Source organism: Rhincodon typus, chromosome 11, assembly GCF_021869965.1.
Source record: "Rhincodon typus isolate 14 chromosome 11, sRhiTyp1.1, whole genome shotgun sequence".
NCBI classification, from domain to species: domain Eukaryota; kingdom Metazoa; phylum Chordata; class Chondrichthyes; order Orectolobiformes; family Rhincodontidae; genus Rhincodon; species Rhincodon typus.
Window position 1 is genome coordinate 73351430 of NC_063342.1, and position 20293 is coordinate 73371722.

The 20293-nt window shown below is 44.7% G+C and overlaps 1 protein-coding gene across 1 annotated transcript in view; it reads right to left on the reverse strand.

Moving 5' to 3' along the window:
• The window catches only part of phldb2b (pleckstrin homology-like domain, family B, member 2b), a 145919-nt gene that overhangs the window by 94887 nt on the left and 30739 nt on the right, over positions 1-20293 (reverse strand). The window contains exon 7 of the mRNA XM_048602552.1: positions 2011-2133. Within this exon, the coding sequence (XP_048458509.1) occupies positions 2011-2133 (123 nt within the window). The remainder of the gene's footprint in view (positions 1-2010; positions 2134-20293) is intronic.

Below are 20293 nucleotides of genomic sequence, written 5' to 3' on the forward strand. Positions count from 1 at the left end.
CATCCCGCCTCCTTGACCTGTCCATCCTCCCTGGACTGACCTATCTCCTCCCTACCTCCCCACCTACACTCACCTTTACTGGCTCCATCCCCGCCTCTTTGACCTGTCTGTCTCCTCTCCACCTATCTTCTCCTCTATCCATCTTCTATCCGCCTCCCCCTCTGTCCCTATTTATTTCAGAAACCCTTTCCCCTCCCCCATTTCTGAAGGGTCTAGGTCGGAAATTTCAGCTTTCCTGCTCCTCTGACGCTGCTTGGCCTGCTGTGTTCATCCAACTCTACTCCTCACTTTAGGAAGCCTGGTTTGAAAGAATTACTTGACCATTAGTCAAAAATAAAAAATTGACAGTCTTCAGCTGGTCAGAGACAGCCAGTAAAAGGGTGAGTCAGGGTAAGCAAATCTGATTAACCCTTTTGCAGTACTGGCTAAAGTAATGGACAGTGTATATTTATTTCCTTTTTCATGGGATGCAGGTGTCACTGGCTAGGCTAGTATTTGTTGCCCTTTCTCAACTGTCCTTGAACTCAGTGGTTTACAGCCATTTCAGAGGGCGGTTAAGACTCATTGGTGTGGGTTTAGAGCCACACATATACACCAAACCAGGTGAGAATGACAGATTTCCTTCCCCAACGGGCATCATTGAACTCGATGGGTTTTACATCAACTGATGCTGGTTTTATGGTTACTATCATTAAGAGCAGTTTTGAATTCCAGATTTTATTAATTCATTTCAAAGTTCACCAGCTGTCATAATGAGGTTTGAATACATATTCCCCAAAAGGTTAGCCTGGATTTCTGATCCAGTGACGTTACCATTATGCCATTATCTCCTCCTCCCAATGTCTACTGATGTTATTTATATGGCCTTCCAAAAGCCCGATGTTCTTCTACTAAATTGTCAATCAGTTTATTTGTTAAAAATATTCAATGACCCTGTCCCCAACACTCTCTGGGAAGAAGGTTCAATAGACATACAACACCCTAATCTTGGTCTTAAAGGGGGCTCCTTATTTTTACACTGTGTCCCCTTGTTCTAGTCTCTGTGTCCTCACAGCTTCTTGCCCAGTTGAGTCCACTCAGGGTTAATCACCTCTCATTCTTCAAAACTCCAATGGATACAGACTCAGCCTGTCCAACAAGGATGTCCAGTGGACCAGATTCCCTGTTTTTCCCCTGCACTCCTGACAAAAAGCTCTTTCAGGTATGAATCAAAATCAATTGAAATGTATTGTTGAGTCTGCACCCAGTACTCTCTCAGGTAGAACACTCTGATCTTTGTGTAAAATAACTGCATCTCCCCTCTGACTGTTTTCCCAATCCTCTTAAGTCTGTCTCCTCCAGTTACTAACTGTCCAATCACAAGAAAGCAATTTTCCTTACTTTTTTTTGTACCGAAAGCAGAGTGAAAACAGGGACGTGAACCTAGGTAAATCTAATTGCAAAGCCATTGCTGAACCATCAGAGCTACCTTGGCTCTTCTAAATGGCTTTAAATTGTGTACTTTTTCTGGGCATTAAGCCTTCCTGTATTTCTGCTTTACCACTGCGTAGAGGCTTAAGTCAAACACTGAGCAGCAAAAAGCCAGTGTTAAAGGTTTAGTAAACTGGCCAGAGACTTTGGGGGAGTGTTGGTATTTGGGACTAGCTAACAACAGTAGGAATGGCTCTCAGTTTCTCAAAGATAAACATGAAAGCAAAAAGTATCACAGTGGGCAAAACTCCTTAGCTGAGCTTTTTTGAAATACTGAGGTGGTGAAGAATGCTGCAGATGTGGGTTGTCAAATATTGTTGGAAGTGGGAACTAGACTCTGGAATCTACTGCAAAAAGGCAGATTAAAATCATTTGAAAATAAGAGAGAGAACTGGAACAGTGCATGCTCAGCGTCTTGAAACACAAAAATAAGCAAAGCATTCCCTTGTTTTGATGGATAGAGCAGCCCACCACTGCCCCCTATGGGATTTGACACAGATAATCATGACTGGGCCTTAATATTGTTAACCTGCCTCTTACCTGGAATGAAGTTGGGTGAGGAGATTAAGATCTCATTGTCGGGCTTCATGTTCTTGATTCGTCTGGCTTCTATGGGATGGTTGAACCGAAAGTAATTTGACTGACCCAAGCACAGAATGCAACCTGCAGTAAATGAAGCCAGAAAACGTTTTATCAAACTTTCTGTTTCAGAGCTCCTTCTCCTTGGATATTTACATTTCCAGTTTGATGATTCATCCCGGATAAGCATATGATGAACAACAATTTGAATTGAGCCTGCACCAATCAGAATGCTGAGTAAGGAGCCAGCAAGTAGCCAGGACAGTTTGGAAAAAAAAACTTTGTATGATAAGTTAATAATTTGGATTGCAAAAACAAAGTTGCTGGAAAAGCTCAGCAGGTCTGGCAGCAACTGTGAAGGAAAAAACAGAGTTAACGTTTCAGGTCCGGTGACCCTTCCTCTGAACAGTGAAAAATTAAAGAAAAACGTTCTGAGGAAGGGTCACCGGACCCGAAACGTTAACTCTTTTTTCCTTCACAGATGCTGCCAGACCTGCTGAGCTTTTCCAGCAACTTTGTTTTCATAATCCAAATTATTAACTCAAAGGAAGGGTCACGAAACGTTAACTCTGTTCTTTCATTCATGGCTGAAGGAGTGGTTGGGCAGGATGGAGATGAACTGTTTCTTCTGGTACAGGAAGGGGAGCCAAGAAGAACATGAGGCCAGAAGCTTTACATTTGAGCCAGGTAATTTGGGTTGATGCCAGGAAGCACAGCTTCACTCATGGATAGTGGAGTGCTGGAATGCTCTGCCCAGAGCAACAGATATTAATATCTTCAAGACAGAGATTTTTGTGAGGTATGGACTCAAAACAATATGTAGCTGAGAGGGGTAAATGAACAAAGAGTAAAGTGCAATACAGCACAAGAACAGCTCCTATTGCTTACCAAGCCTGTGCCGACACATGACACCTTTCTAAAACAAAAACCTGCTGCCTATACGTGGTCCGTATCCCCCTATTCTCCACTTATTCATGTATCTGTCAAGATACCTTTTAAATCTTGCTATTGTTTCTGCTTCTATCACCTCATCTGGCCGCGCATTCCAGGCACTTACCACTCTATGTAAAAAAATTTGTCTCTCATCTCCTTTAAACTTTCTCCCTTTTACCTTAAACCTAAGTCCGTTAGTAATTGATATTTCTACCCTGGGGAAAAATACTCCAACTATCCATTCTATCCATGTCTCTGATAATTTTCTCATTTTGAAATTGAGATCTGATCTACAGAATAGTAGAACAGACTCAAGGGGCTGAGTTACCTTTTCCTTTATAACACTTGAGGGATTGAATGTCCTCCTCTAGACCTATCTAATGGGCTCAAAGCAGTGAATGGCCTACTGCTATCTTTATTTAATAGACTCAAGGTCTAAATGGCTTCCCCCTGTTCTTAAATAACCTCAAATTCAGAGTGTCCTCTCTCACTCCAATGTTTTAGGCTCTGGGAGCTAAATGGACTCCTCTTATTCCTGTGTAACAGGCTTAAAGGAGCGGAATGGTTGCTTCATGCTCCTGTGTAACAGGCCCAAAAGGATGAATGGCTTCTCCTGACCCTCTGTAAGAGGCTCAAAGAAATGAATGGCCTGCTCCTGTCTCCATGTAACAGGCTTGACAGGCTGAATGTCCCTCCTTTCCCTGAGTAACAGACTCGAGGGGCTGAAAAGCCTCCTCCAGTCTCAACATTTTCTAAGGAGCAGGTGGACTTTGATGACAGCTGCTTTGGGAGTTTGTTCCTGTTGCTAGGAACTCCCTGTCCAGTCTAAGACCCAGCCCCAATGTCTCTCATTTTCTCACCAGTAAACTACTCAATCCCCATCAAAATGTAGGATTACGTGAGGCTCTGTAACGATTAGCCACCATTAAAGGTGCTCATGGCAGTGGGCAGGGAGACTAGCCCTCAGAGTTAACACTTTTGGGACACAGCCAGACCTGGAATTCTTACTCTGTCCAGCTGGCGATAAGCAACAGACTGCTAAGTATGACTGGGGTTGCAGCTTGGGGGATACTGCCTTTGAGACCCTCCCCCACACCCCACAACCAAAGATCCTCCTGCCAAACACACTCTCATGTACATAATTATGTTTACCTTCTTGATCCAATTAAGTCCCAGGCTGCATAGGGTCCCGTCGGACAGATCTCCTAAAATGTTGCGACAGGGAAAGCTAATTCCTGCTGTGTTGAGGCTCAGTCGCAGAATCTGTGAGAAGTGTTTCTTACTTGTGCCCACAGCTTTAGACATCTGGAAAGCATTCAGCTTTCTTTCGACGTGCCAGATGTTCACTCATGGCTTTTGTTTGCCAACATTCCTTTTGAACTCCGGGGCTTTTTTTTTGGGTTTGCAGTACCATCTTCCACAATCTGTACAAAGCCACTGCAACAAGGCAGGCAAATTCCTAAGATGTTCCCTTCCCCACACACTTTCCCAAGCAGAATCAGAAGGGTTGGGAATCGTGGAATCCCATTCATCACCATATTTGGTCAGAGACAAAGGAAAACATTCCAAATGTAGCCCTGGAATGATTCCCTCCTGTAACTCTCCACTCACAATGCTGACTCTGCCTCAGAAACACCAGTCCAGCATTTGCTACCGGAATGACTGTGAGCCCAATGACTCTCGCTAATATTCATGTACAACCCAGGCAGTAGGTTGTGGGGGGCACTGTGATAAATTGCCCCAAGATGCTGGGTGATTAGTGTTTCTCTGCCATTTTCTTGGCGGAAATGGCCGCTCACCCTCCAAACTCCCTAACAGCAGTGTTCCCTATAAGCCACGTGCCCGTACAACTGCTCCAGTGTTCCGATCAAGGAAGTGTCTGCACTCGAGGGCCTTGAAAGCCTGTGCAGCCACTAAGAAAATTAGAGGGAATGCTACCTGCAAGTTCAAGAAATTGCTGCACCTACACAAGGATTAACCATTGATCATACAAATTAGGAACAGGAATTAACTCTTGGCCCCTTGAGACTGCTCCACCAGTTATGGCTGATCTGATTAATCCACATTCCTGCCTCCCCGTCTGCTGTGTTCTGCCTCATAATCAGGATACCTTTAAGAGACACGCTGATGATATCATCATTGCATTGTAGCATGTGACCTTAGGGTCTGAAAGTGTATATCTCCATCTTACCTCAGGATCACATGAAGCATGACATGCTACTCTGTGTAACTTAATAGCCTAATTTTAGCCCAGAATCTGATGTGCCTGTGAATGCGAAATTTCTATATATTAGCAATGTGCAATAAACTTTCATTGGATCTTTCAACATCATATTATCCACACTCTGTTCCTTATGTTATGGGGATAACATAAGCATTGCATATCAAGTAGATATCCTGCTGGAAGCAAAACCCAATAACCTTTCTGTTGTGTTCAAGACTCTTCCTACTTCTGCTTTAAAAATACACCAAGATGGTTTCAACTGCCTTTTGATGCCCCTTTATGAGAAACAAAATGCTGCTCATTTCTGGCGTCTTCATCACAGAAAGTTAAAACTGGTACTTAATTAATCACCACTATTAACATCCCAAGAGTTACCAATGACCAGGAAGTCAATTAGACTTGCCACATAAACACAATGGCTACAAGCAGCTCATAGGCTAGGCACACTACAGAATGTAATCCTGACTTTCCTAAGCCTCTCCACCAGCTACAAGGCACAAGAAAGGAGTGTGACGGAATACTGCCCACTTACCTCCATGAGTGCAGTTTCAACAACACTTAACACGCTTGACATCATATAGGACAAAGCAGCCCACTAGATTGGCATCACATCCTCAAGCATCCACTGCTTCCAACAACAAAACTCAGTAGCAGCAATATGTTCCATCTACAACATGCACTGCAGCAATTTGCGAAAAATCCTCAGATAGCACATTCTGAACACAACCACTTCCATCTAGAAGGTCAGTGGCAGCAGATACATGGAATACTATCACCTGCAAATTCCCTCCAAGCCATCCACCATCCTGACTTGGAAATATATCACTGTTCCTTCAGTATCACTGGGTCAAAATCCTGGAATTCCCTCCCTAAAGGCATGTGCGTCAACCTACAGCACATGGACTGTAGCAGCTCAAGAAGGTTGCTCACCACCACCTTCTCAAGGTCAACTAAGGTCAGGCAATAAATGCTGGCCCACCATGTCCCACAAGTGATTAATAAGAAAAAAAGCCCTTCTTAATAATATAATTAGATCAGACAATGGTGTAGTGATAATACCACTAGACTAGCATTCCACAGGCCTAGGCTAATGCTATGGGGATACTGGTTCAAATCCCACCACAGCAGATGGTGGAAATTAAATTGAGTTAATAAATCAGAATTGAAAACTAGTCTTAGCAATGGTGACAATAAATCTATCATCAATTGTTGTAAAGATCTGTCACATTCACAAGTGTCCTTTTGGGAAAGAAATCTGCCATCTTTACCTGGTTTGGCCTTCATGTGACTCCAGACCCTCAGCAATGTGGTTTATCTTAAGTGCCTCTGAAATGGCCTGGCAAACCACTCATTTTAAGGGTGATTAGAAATGAGTAACAAATTCTGGCATCACCAATAATACCCATGTCCCATCAGAGAACAAAATAAAATAAAAAACTAGGTTTATGATCCTGCAACCTAACTCTCAAGTAAAAACAACAATTTAAAAATTGTGGTGTATTCTTCTTATAGGTGGCAAATAGTTAAGAATTCTTCTCGTCTACATTTAAGAATACTTCGTTTTTCTCTTGTGTCATTTGCCAAGTGTGGTGGACCATTAGTCTGAGGTTCCAGATGGCACATTATCTGAACTTTGCCATTCTTCACCTCCCCTTATAAAGCAACAACATACAAGCTGCAGTGATAAAATCTAACACGTGGAGCACTCCACAAAGTGGCGTCACTCAGGCAAATTGTGGGTCCACCACATACGGCAAATGATGCAAAAAAGAAACAAATTATTCTTAATTGTAGACGAGAAGAATGCTTAACATCCAGTACCAGTTGAAAGGAAACATTTGCATCTGGACAGGAGGAGTGATGATTAGATCTTAAGGATCTACACTCTCCAGAAGTTCAGCTTTCAGAAACCAGAGTAACAAGAGGTACGAGCAAAGGTGGCACTAGCTTCCCCCAAATCAAGGGTGACCCACGGTCAACTCTATCCTCACTTCTCCCAACCACCCCTCTCCTGGCTGAAGGTGCCAAGTCAAAGGTAATCTTCTTTATTCATTCAAGGGATGACTGGGCCAGCATTTAATACCCATCACTGATTGCCCTCAAGAAGGAAGTGGAGAGTTTCCCCCTTGCACTGCTGCATTCCTTGGGGTAAAGGAACAGCCACAATGCTGTTAGGGGAAAGAGGTCCAGGATTTTGATCCAAAGACGCTGAAGGAATGGTGATATATTTCCATTTCAGGATGGTGAGTGGCTTGGAGGAGAACTTGCAGGTGGTAGTGTTCACATGTACCTCCTGCTCATGTCCTTCTATTTGGAAGTGGTCGAGAATTTGGAAGGTGCTGTCAAAGGAGCTTTGATGAATTTCTGCAGTGCATCTTGTAGACAGTACACACTGTTGTTGTTGAAAGTCAGTGATGGAAAGTGTGAATGCCTGTGGACAGGGTGCTAATCAAGTGAGCTGCTTTGTACTAGATGGCGTCAAGCTTCTTCAGTGTTGTTGGAGCTGCACTCATCCAGGCAAGTGGGCAGTATTCCATCGCACTCCTGACTTGTGCCTTGTAGATGGTACAAGCTTTGGGGAGTCAGGTGGTGAGTTACTCGCTGCAGGATTCCTAGCCTCTGATCTGCTCCTGTAGCCACTGTGTTTCTATATCGAGTCCAGTTCAGTTTCTGGTCAGTGGTAACCCCCAGGATTCATTGGAAGATTCATTGAATGTGAAGGGGAGATGGTTAGATTTTCTCTTGTCGTAGATGGTCAATGCCTGGCATTTGTGCAACATGAGTGCTACTTACTACTTGTCAGCCCAAGTCTGAATGTAGACATTAATTGAACCTTTTTAAAATGTACAGGCTTAAGTAATGGAGTGTTGTAGGAATCAGTGCTGGGGTTTAAGCTAATTGCAAACTATATTTTGGACTTTGATGAAGACACTTTGTGCATTATACCCAGTTTTGCTGATGAGACAAAGCCAGGTAGGAATGCAAGCTGCAAGAATGGCACAAAGGGACTGCAAGAGCTTAAATGAGTGAACAAAACAAAAAAAAAAGATAGACTACAACGTCGGCAAGTTTGAGCTGATTTACATCGATGGGAAGAATGGATACATAAAGTTTAAAAGGCAAGAAGCAATTAAATTTTGGGGTACCAAGGGACCTGAGAGTACTTGCACATAAATCATAAAACTAACACACAGTATGGCAAGCAATGCAGACGGTAAATGCCATGTTGGTTTGTATATTAATGGGATTGGAGTGGAGCAATAGTCTTTTTACAAATGTACAGGTCGGGGGTGAGACCACACTGCAATGCTAAATGCAGATCTTGTCCCCATATCTTGGGAATGATATACATACCCTTGAAGGGATGTAATGAAGATTCACTGGACTGATTCGTGGGATGGCATGGTTGTTTTACAAGGAGTGATTGATAGAATGAAGCTATATGCTCTTGAGTTTTGAAGAATGAGGGGTAGTCGTACAAAATTCTCAGCAACTGTGATAGGGTGGATGTCAAGAGGCTGTTCACTGGACTGGGGAGTCTAGAACTGAGGGATATGGGGAGTGAACACATCAGCAGAAATGACAAATGATTTGAAAAATAAATTAGAAGGGCACTTGAAAAACTAAACTTGCAGGTCAGTGTGACTGACTGAATTGTTCCATGGAGAACCAAGATAAACTCAATGTGCCAAATGGGTTCCTTTGTACAGTCAATCACTATGACTATGTACATTGATTTTGCATTTAGGAATGTGCAGTCTTTGGAGAGGGAGGGGACAGTGAGAAAAGATCTTGTTGAAGTTGATACACCGTACAAACTCAAATCCAGAGTTAAACTAAAAGTAGTCCTTATCTTAGTTTGAGTCCACACAAGAACAATGAAAATGACCTTCGATTAAGTCAATGTGAAGTCAAAGATTCAATAAACACTGTTGGAAGGTGGGGAGAGAAATTCTCATTTTCTGCCCTCCCCCAGTGCACTGGTCAATATTTATCCCTCAAACACTTAGTACATTGCAGAGGGTTAAATTAAATTCAGTACAGTGCCCAATGCCAAAAACAGGTTCCAGTCCAACTGCAGATAGCCAGAACTGCAGATGCTCGAGTCAGAGATAACAAAGTGTGGAGCTGGAGGAACACAGCAGACCAGGTAGCATCAGAGGAGCAGGAAAGCTAACGTTTCGGATCGACAAAGGGCTAGGCCCGAAACGTCAGCCTCTCTACTCCTATGATGCTGCTTGGCCTGCTGTGTTCATCCAGCCCTGCACCTTGTTGTTTCGGATCGAGACTCTTCTTCAGAAATGAGAAGGGGGAGGGAGGAGGATAACTTCTCCAAGGTGGGCATCCTTGGAAGAGGCTTCGCAGTAGGGTTATAAATCACTGAGATAGCAAGAACTACTGATGCTGGAGTCAGAGATAACAAAGTGTGGAGCTGGAGGAACACAGCAGGCCAGGCAGCATTAGAGGAACAGGAAAGCTGACATAGCCCAGCTGTAGCCTGTTTGATGTGCTGACTACTTTGTTAGCTACTTTTGGGAAAGGCAAACCCACAGGTAAACTCCTGGTGACGCTCTGAGAGATCCCTGCGAACAATAAGCTAAGTGTCTACAAACCGAACTGTGGAGCAACCCCACAGCTGACTCGAAGACCTCTGGGCCTTTGATCATTTAACATACTGCTGCTCATGAGACTGTGTACAAGCTGGTTGCCATGTCTCCCAGGTTACACTGACCACATTTCTAAAGTGCATCACTGGCTGTGAAGTGCTTTGGAAATGCAAATCCTTTCTTCTTCCAACAGTTTGGCCAAGGCCTCCATTTGTAAGGACACAAGTATTTAATTCTAGTCTCCTTACATTTGTTGGGGGTGTTAGAGTTTCAGAAAAATCACCAAGTTGAGCCGGTAGATTAACATGTCTGAGATAGACTTAGAGCTAGAACTGCATACCTTAAAGAAGTATACTTATGAGGGTCGGGGTGATCTGACTGACGTTTAGAATATGAAGATAACAATAAATTGTGTTTGTGTACTTACGCTGTTCTGACTAAATAGCTTTGAAATGATCTGGGGCGATAATCTCAAAATGTCAAAGTTTAGGTTAAAATTCTTGAGGTGCTTCCATTTCCCAAGAAGAATGGGTTTCTCAAACCGATTGCCGGCCATCTCCTACATTAACAGCCTGGTTTGGCCATACCCACAGAGTATTACAGCCAGTTTTGGTCACCACACTGCAGGTGCAGGGGAGATTTATCAGAACAGTTCAGGGGATGACGAAATTTAGCGACAAAGTTAGTTTGATGAAGTTAGGGCTGTTTCTTTATTTATAGAATCCCCATGATGTGGAAACAGGTCATTCGGCCCAACAAGTCCACACCAATCCTTCGAAAAGCATTCCACCCAGACCATTCCCCTATTCTATCTCTGTAACCCTGCACTTCCCATGACTAATGCACATAACCCACACATCCCTGAACACGATGGGTAATTTAGTATGGCCAATCCACATCTTTGGACTGTGGGAGGAAACCAGAGCACCCAGCGAAAATCCACACAGACAGTTGCCCGAGGCTAGAATCAAACTTGGTCCCTGGAGCTGTGAGGCAGCAGTGCTAACCACTAAGCCACCATGTTGCCTTGGAGCAACGGAGATTGAAAGATTTGACAGAGGGGTAAAAGATGATGACAGGTTGGGATAGGTAGACGCAGAAAAACAATTCCCATTAACAAATGGTACAGGACTAGGGGAAGACTTTTTTTAAAAACTGCTCATTCACAGAATGATGGAGTCTTTGACCAGGTCAGCATTTATTACCTATCCCTAATTGCCCAGAGGGCAGGTAAGAGTTAAATACATTGCTGTCAGTCTAGAGTCATATGTAGGCCAGACCAGGTAAGAATGGCAGATTTCCCCTTCCCTAATGGACTAGATAGTTTTCTTTTTGAAACAACAATTGACAGTGGTCACTATTAGACTAGCGTGCTACTGTTAATGTTTATTCAATTCAAATTTCACCATCTGCCTTGGTGGAATTCAAATCCACATCCCCAGAACATTAGCCTGGGTATCTGACTTTAGCACTAAACAATCCCCTTTTCTATAAGGTCTTTGGCAAGAGATTCAGGGGAGTTTGTGAGCAAAACCTTTGCTTATGCAACCAGATCCAACAACCTGAAACTCAATGCCAACTGGGTTGGTGGAAGCAGAGATGATAAATGATTTTAAAAAGGAAATTGGACAGGGTCTGGAGTTTAATAACCTTGCAGGGGTATGGGGAGAGTAGGGCAATGGGGCTGACGGGATTGTTCTGCATAGAGCCAGAATGAACTCAATGGGCCAAACAGCTAAATTTCGCCATGCTAAAGTGCCCTGTAGTATCCAGGGACATGCAGGCAATGTGAGTTAGCCAAGATTAATGTGGGGTTACATGGATAAGGTGGGGGTTGAGGGGGTGCTGGGGCTGGGTGGGATGCTGTTTGGAGGGTCAGTGCAGACTTGATAGGCCAAATGGCCTCTTTTGTATTGTAGGGTTTCTATGATTCTATGAATTATGTAGACTTCATTTAAATGCAGGGTGAATCTTTTCCCTGACTGGGGAGTCTCGAACCAGGGGGACAGTCTCAGAATGCAGGGTAGACCATTTAGGACCGAGATGAGGAAACATCAAAGAATAGTGAACCTGTGAAGTTCTCAACCACAGAAGGCTGTTATGGCCAAGTCAGTGAATATATTCAAAAATGAGATTGATACAATTTTAGATTTTAAAGGCATCAATGTAAATGGGGAGTAAGCAGGAATATGGTATTGGAACAGTGGATTGTCAATTAAATTAAAAGAAGGAGCAGGCTTGAAGGACTAAATGGCCTACTCCTGATCCTGGTTTCTATGGTTCTATTTGGCTGAGGAGTGTATGGATTGCGCTGCACAAGGCATTTTCAGTTGTGGGGGCAGGCTACACAGACTTGCCATTGGATTTCTCTGTCGCAGTGCTCACAAATCTGTAACACTCAGCAACTTAAAGTGACCTTTCAGAGCAAGGTGAGGGGGAGGACTGCTCTAACTGGTCATGTGCTCACCGTCCTACAAAGGGGACAAACCTAAAGTGATGTGATTGACAAAAGCCCCTGGAAAGAAACTACCCACGAGAATGGGAGAGTGAACGGGAGAGAACAACGAAAGACTGGGGAAAGACAGTAACCACTGCTGTAATTACACATATGTGGCAGTCAATTTGCACACAGCCAGCTCCCAAAAATGCTAATGTTTCAGGCCAGTGCTTACCAGACATTTTCCCTGTCAACCCAAATAAGAGCAGGACTTATACAATTAGAAGTAGGACCTTGGGTGGTGTTGTAAAACAGAGAGACCTGGGAGTTCAGGTACATAATTCTTTGAAGTTTGTGTCACATGTAGACAGGGCGGTTGAGAAGGCTGATAGCATGCTTGCCTTCATTGCTCAATCCTTTGAGTATAGGTTGAGGTTGTACAGGACATTGGTGAGGCCTCTTCTGGAGTACTGGGTCCATTTCTGGTCGCCCTGTTATAGGAAGGATATTATTAAGCTGGAGAGGGTTCAGAAAAGATTTACCAGGATATTGCCAGGAATGGAGGGTTTGCGTTATGAGGAGAGGCTGGATAGGCTGGGACATGTTTTCACTGGAGCACAGGAGGTTGAGGGGTGACCTTATAGAGGTTTATAAAATCATGAGGGGCATAGGTTAGGTGAATGGCAGGTTTATTTTCCCTAGGGTGGGGGATTTCAAGACTAGGAGGCATATTTTTACAGCAAGAGGAGAAAGATTTAAAAATGACGTGGGCAACTTTTTTATACAGAGTGTAGTTTGTATATGGAATGAACTGCCAGAAGAAGTGGTAGATGCAAGTACAGTTACAACGTTTAAAAGACTTTTGAATAAGAAATGTTTGGAGGGATATGGGCCAAGCGCAGACAGGTGGAACCAGTTTAGTTTGGGATTATGGTCGGCATGGACCAAAGGGTCTGTTTCTGTGCTGTATGACTGTATCATACCTGTGAAAACTGGGCAGTGGACAGTCAAAGGGAATTCCATGGGTGGGGGTTACATTTTACTCGACAGGGTTTTGAAGTAAAAGGAACGTACATTCCCGTGGGAGTTTATTTTCAGGACATGATTCATGTCTATAACACCAGGCAGTTAAAGCCATGTACTACCACAGCAGCCCATGCTGCACAGCAAACCCCGTTGGGGTCATGAGCCAGAGTTCAGGAAGTCATGTTTCGGGCACTGAGTGAAGGATAAATATTGATGAAGACGAGAGAAAATCCATCTCCTGGGATGGAGAAGGGCAGGAGCTGGGCGGAGAGGTGGGGGGAGACTAGATAGAATGGATGGGGGCAACCTGGATAGAGAAGGGGGGGGGAAGGGTACCTGGGTGGAGAGGGGGTCCTGGTTTCAGGGGGTGTGGGGGGGGGGGTGGGGGAGAGGGTAGACCAAAGGGGGCCTGGGTGGAGATGGTCCTGGTAGAGAGGGGAAATGGGTCCTCGGCAGGCGGGCTCCTGGGCAGAGAGGGGGAAGAGGGTTCTTGGTGAAGAGGGGGAGAGGGCCTAGGGGGAGGGTGTCCTGGGTGGAGACAAGGAGGAGGCCTGGGTGGAAGGGGGTTGCTAGCTGGGGTCTGGCTGGAGTCAGGGTGGGTGGGGGCAGGGTTGTGCCTGGTTACAGAATATTAGAGCCTGCGCTGAGCTGAGGAAACTGAGACTGGGGGTAGTCATCTGAGACTATGCCGTGGTCCTAGTTTTACAGCTGACCGTCTGCTGCATTGCAGACCCTTAGTTTGACCCATTAACTCGGAACCTGCAAAGATGACAGTACTTCACAGAAAGAGAGAGAGAGAGAGCCCCTCCCAGTGAAACACCCTGGTGTCAGGTAGTTACATTTACACACACCCCCTTTGGTAGTGAGGACAGACGATTCTACACCGTCTCAATGCACAGCAGCTAGAGTATGTGGCTATAAATGTTCTTCAGGTCCTGACTCTGCTGGTCTGATCCTTAGCCATCGCCGAACCAAGTTACACCCTTTCTCCCTCTTCACTCATCCAGCCTCTCCCTGGGGTCTGAAGCTGGGGCTGAGCAATGTTCAAAAAGCCCTGGGAATGCTGTCCACACCTCCTTCCCGCCGGAGAGAGGTCTCCTGCTGGTTAACGTCACTCTCCTAGTCAGACAAACAAACAAGAGCAGGCAAAATACTTACACAGTGGCTCAGCAGTCTACAGCTAGACAGACTGGGTCTGAATCACCAGGATACAAGCCTGTTTGAAAGGAAGCTCACGGCCAGCAACTCAGTCTAAAGCAGTGTCCGACATAAATTCCCATCCTCCTTTCAGCAGGATTTGAACAGGACCACCCCACTTTCCCCTTCCACACTCACATACACAGACAGACCACCCTCCCAATAGCAAGCAAATCTGACTGCCACAAAACTTGCAGAGGTACATTACATTCATAGCACTCGATTAAATCTGAGCCAAGCATAAACCTGAGTGAGTGTCCTTCTAACTGTCTAAAAGCACTGACCTTTATAATCCTAGCCTGCCACAGGAGTCTGGGCAGACTGTCTGCTGTGCCTTGCTGTTACCTCCAGGCACTTTCAGTCTGGGAAGCAAGTCTGGAACAGGCTTGCCTCCTGCACACGCCTCTTCCTCACCGTCACTTGGGGGAGGACCCCCTTAAAATCCTCTCCAAACTTCTCCCGCCCTCTTCTCGTCTCCGTCACAGGATTTGAGAGTGAAGAATTTCCTTCCAAGAAGGGGAAATCAATTCCAGTGCGGAAAGAGGAGAGAGTGAGAGAGAGAGAGAAGACTGCGTTGGTTGTGAACTGTCTGCTAATGGCTCTGTCCCAGAGTGAGAGACAGAAAACCATATGTTTATCTGACCCCGTCTGCTCATCTTCAAAAGAACTCTTTTACTGTACAGGAAAGAATGTAAGGAATCCAATAATTAATAGATGCCGCTGTCTTTAGGTATTTTGTATTTCCCAGGAGAAAATGTTGAGTTTGCAACTCCCCAGGGTCTGTCTTGACACTACAGACTCCTTCACAAGGCCAGCCTCCAAATGAGTCCCAGCCAAGCCCCTGCCCCACTGACAAAAACAGGAATTGCTTGAAAGGCTCAGCAAGTCTGTCAGGATCTGTGGACAGAAATCAGAAGTTAATTTTTCAGATCCAGTGACCCTCAGAACCCTTCCTCTGTCCCACTGACACCGCCTCTCCCGTCGGAAATGTAAACACCCTAAGGATGGACTCCTCTGTGTCCAAGGTGCTACTCAAATGAAGGTTGTACTCTTGGGCACGACTGGCAGTTAATTCGCTGTTTCCACCGTGCAAGGGAGCCAGACTTGATCCATCACAGTTTCTGACCGCCACTGCATTCTCTCTCTCTCTCTGTCACTAACTGTCATTCACACACACACACACAACACACACATCCATAGCGCACCCCTCATTGTGTTCTCTCTGCCTCCCACAGTCCCTGGCAAACCAGTGGTGGCCAGCCACTAATTGCAAGGTTCTACAGTCACTGCACATGGGGATGGCTGGCAAGCTCACAATTATTGGGCATTCCTCATGACAGCATCAGCAGAGCACCACTCAATGTCCACACACACAGATCTCAGCTTCCAATGACATGTCAGGTAACTGACAAACACTTGGATGTCGGTTTGGACCCGACACAAAACGTTGTGCGTGTCTGTGTGGTGGGAGATGGTTTGGGAGAGAGGAGGAGAGTTCACAACCTCAAAATTCACAGTACATTGAAATGATGTACATTGAAAGTACTTCTTACACTGAGGTAATGTAGGAAAACAGCAAGGTCAAATTGCACACAGGAAGCTCCTGCAAAGGGAGAGTGATACATGATCGGTTTAGTAATGTTAATTGGAAGATAAATAATAGCTGATGCACTCAGAGGTCTCCCCGACCTCTTCCTCAAATTTCTGCCACAGGATATTTTACCAGAGAGGGAAGATGGGGACTCATTTTGTCTCATTCACCAAAGATCCTCAGTCAGCACCTTCCAAACTCATGACCACTTTGATCTGGAAGCACAGGGACAGCAGATACATGGGAACACCACCCCCTGCAGGTTCCGTTCCAAGCCACTCACCATCCTGACTTGGAAATATATTGCTGTCCCTTCACTGTCGCTGGGTAAAAATCCCAGAATTCCCTCCCTAAGGGCATTGCGGGTCAACCCATAGCACATGGACTGCAGCGGTTCAAGAAGGCAGCTCACCACCACCTTCTCAAGGGGGCAACTAGGGACTTGCAATAAATGCTGGCCCAGCCAGCAATGCTCACATCCTACAACTGAATATTAAAAAGAAGCTTAAGGATGAAACCTCCAACAGTGCAGCATCGAAGTATCAGACTGGATTCAAGGTTCACAGCCCCTGAACCTTCTGGCTCAGAAAGGAGTGTCACTGAGTCACGCTGCTGACGTTGTAAGCCCTGACTGAATAGGTGTGGCAAGTTCCCGTCCCTAAGGACATTTGTGAATTGGTGGTGCAAGCAGAGGGTGATGGTCAAAGGGTGTTTTTGTGACTGGAAGCCTGTTCCAGCAGCATATCACATGGTTAGGTGCTGGGTCCCTTGTTGTTTGTGCATACATCAATAATCTAAACATGAACGTAGGAGGTATTATCAATAAGTTCTCACAAGACCCAAAAACTGGTGGCATGATAAATTGCAAGGAAGAATACAACAGGCAGCTGGATGAATAGATGGGCTGGTCTGATGGGCTGCGCAGTGGCAAATGGAATTATATGCTGAAGAGTGTGAGGTGACACATTTTGAAGGGACTAACAAGGCAAGGGAGTACTCATTGAATGGTAGGACTCTAGGATATACAGAGGATCAGAGGGACCTTGTTGTGAATGTCCATATATCCTTGAAGACAGCAGGATCTGGGATGGAGTGATTCAACTATAAAGAGAGATTAGATAGACTGTGTTTTCCTTAGAGCAGGGAAGGCTGAAGGGGAATCTAATTGAGCTGCACAAATTTCTAAGCTACATAGACAGGGTAGTTAGGGAGAAAACTTTCCTCTTAGTAGAATAGTCAATAACCAGGGCACAAGTTTAAGGTAAGGAGCAGGAGGTTTAGAGAAATTCAAGAAGTATTTTCTCACCCAGAAGGTGAAAGGAAGGTGGAGGCAGGAACCCTCTATTTACTTGAATACTTGAAACATCATAGTGCTCAAGGTTATGGGCCAAGTGCCTGGAAATTGGGGTTAATATAAATAGATGTTCGATGACCGATGTGGATATGATGGGCCAAAGGGACACTTTCTTCTCTGTAAAAACTCGAGGACTCTATAACTGACACTTCTCAACACTGGCACCATTCTGGTAAAATTCTTCTTTGTTTTGAATCCAATTAACCACACATTGGGCTTTTACCTTTCTCACCAGTCTAGCATGTGAGATTTTATCAAAAGCCATGTAGACTGTATCAAACTGTGCAGCTCGTGTTTGACCGTTCTAGTTAACCTCCTCAACAAAAAAATTCCTTCGGGTTCGTTATACATCACTTTTCCTTAACAAAGCTCTCCACTCCTGCATAATCAATCAGTGTCTTTCTTAATGTGGTTTAATACTTTGCCTCACAATTCTTCCCAGTAATTTTCCCACCACTGAGGTTAGGCTGACTGGTCTTTCATTATACTGCTCCCACGCCTTTTTAAACAACGGCACAGTTTTAGCCGTTGTTTAATCCTCTTCTCTAAATGTTGGTGTCAGTTATTGGATGGAATAGCTGAGGTCCAATAAAACTTTGCCACAACCTCCTTGTTCTTATTCTGGGTGCCTCAATTCGTAACGCTAAGGATCCCAAATGCTTACTGACACTGTCTCAACTTGTCCTGAGATGTTCAAAGACTTGTGAATTTAAACTGCCCCCCAACCCCCTTTAAATCTATCTATTCCTGTAATGCTACTAAAATGCATGAAGTACTGTGTAGGCTGAGGATTAAGGGTTAATTCTACCTTTACTCTGAGGACATTGACTGAACCAATGTTTAAAGAGCTGTGATGTGGAGGTGCCGGTGTTGGACAGGGGTGGACAAGGTCAGAAATCACACGACACCAAGGGTTTACTTGAAAACATAAGTTTTCGGAGTGTAGCCTGATGCCAAATCACTTGTAGCTGGTTCAGAGATAGAAGAAGGGTCTAGGCCCGAAACGTCAGCCTTCCTGCTCCTCTGATGCTGCTTGGCCTGCTGTGTTCATCCAGCTCTACACCTTGTTATCACTTGTAGCTGGTATCTGAGTGTGTGCAGTTCCAGAAACATCATCCTTTACCATTGGTTGTGTTCAGTTATGCCCAACATATCTGTTGGGAACAGCATAATGAAAGGCCAGTCAGCTAACCTCAGTGGTGGGAAAATTACTAGGAAGAATTCTGAGGCAAAGATTAAACCACATTCAGAAAGACACTGATTGAACAAGGGCAGAGAGTTTTGATACCATATCTGGAACACTGTCAGCAGATTAGGTCCCCTTATCTAAGGAAAGATATTATTTCATGGGAGGCAATTCAGAGAAGAATGACCCTTGGAACGGAGGGATTGTCTTTTGATCAAAGATTAAGCAGCTTGGGACTCCACTCACTGGAATTTAGAAGAATGAAAAGTGATCTCATTGAGACGTACAGGGTCCTTAAGTGGCTTGACTGAGTAAATGCTAAGAGGATGTTTCCCCTAATGGGAGAGTCTAGGACCAAAGGGCAGAGTCCTTCTGTATATTTAAGGCTGTGTTAGATAGAATCATGATCAGTTGAAGAATCAATGGTTATGGGGAAAGGGCTGGAAAGTGAACGAGGAATATCGGAAACAAAATCAGAAATTACTGGAAAAGCTCAGCAGGTCTGGCAGCATTTGTGGAGACAAATCAGAGTTAACATTTCAGGTCCAGTGACCCTTTCTCATAATTCTTTCGGCTTTTAGGAGAAATATCAGATCAGCCATGATCCTATCGAATGGTGGAGAAGACTTGAGGGGCCAAATGGCCCACTCCTTCTCCTATTTCCAATGGTCATATGTTCTTAATGCACATGACTGATGTTCATTCAGATGGATATGGGCTATCATCCATCAACAACCCAGGCCTGATCATCCTACACAAGCTGGGAATCACCGGAATGATCTACACTGGAGTGAGATCACACATTGAGGGAAGACCTCAGTGAATTGATCACGAAATACAGTGGTTGCATGTATTGTACCAGAATGCATGTTTCTGCGCAGAAGATTCCTACTCATCGTGTTTTTGAAAGAAACAAGCCTGAGATTTATTGCTGCCTGCCCGACAGGCTTTAACTCTGCAGAAATCCAACTTTGGAAAAACAGCCATGCTTTTATGTTCCCCACCTCTACTTCATGACATCTTCTCTGCAGTTCCATGCAACAATCTTTTAAAACCACTCAGGAGGAAAGTGGTGTGATTGATTGTTCAGTGTTCCCGTCTTCCTACAGGGAAGTATTGCTGCCAGAACTCCTGGTCACTGAATGTACTCTCCATCAGACTGACAAGCTAGCACATTGGAAACTGGAGCAAAACGAGGCCATTCAGCCCCTCAAGCCTGTCCCGACATTAAAACAGATCATAGCTGACCATCGACCTCTACTTGATTTTCCCACACCCCTAACGCTTGATGTAACTAATATCCAGGAGTTCCATGTAGGTTCAGATTTTGAAGATGATAGGTAATAGAAAAAGCTAGCCAGGAATCTGTTTGCTGTCAAACAACACTTTCATTCTTGCTCTCATCAGGGCCATTTACAAGAATATCAAACATAAAGGGAAACATTTTCTGTCATACCGTGCTGATTAGTTGGCAAGTGGACTGAATGGTAAAGGCATTGTCATGGGGAATTCACTGGTTAGATGATAATTAGCAGTTAACTGCCAAGAAAGATAGTAGGAACTGCCGATGCTGGAGTCTGAGATAACAAGGTGTGGAGCTGGATGGACACAGCAGGCCAGGCAGCATCAGAGGAGCAGGAAAGCTGACGTTTCAGGTCTGGACCCTTTTTCTGAAGAAGAGTCCAGACC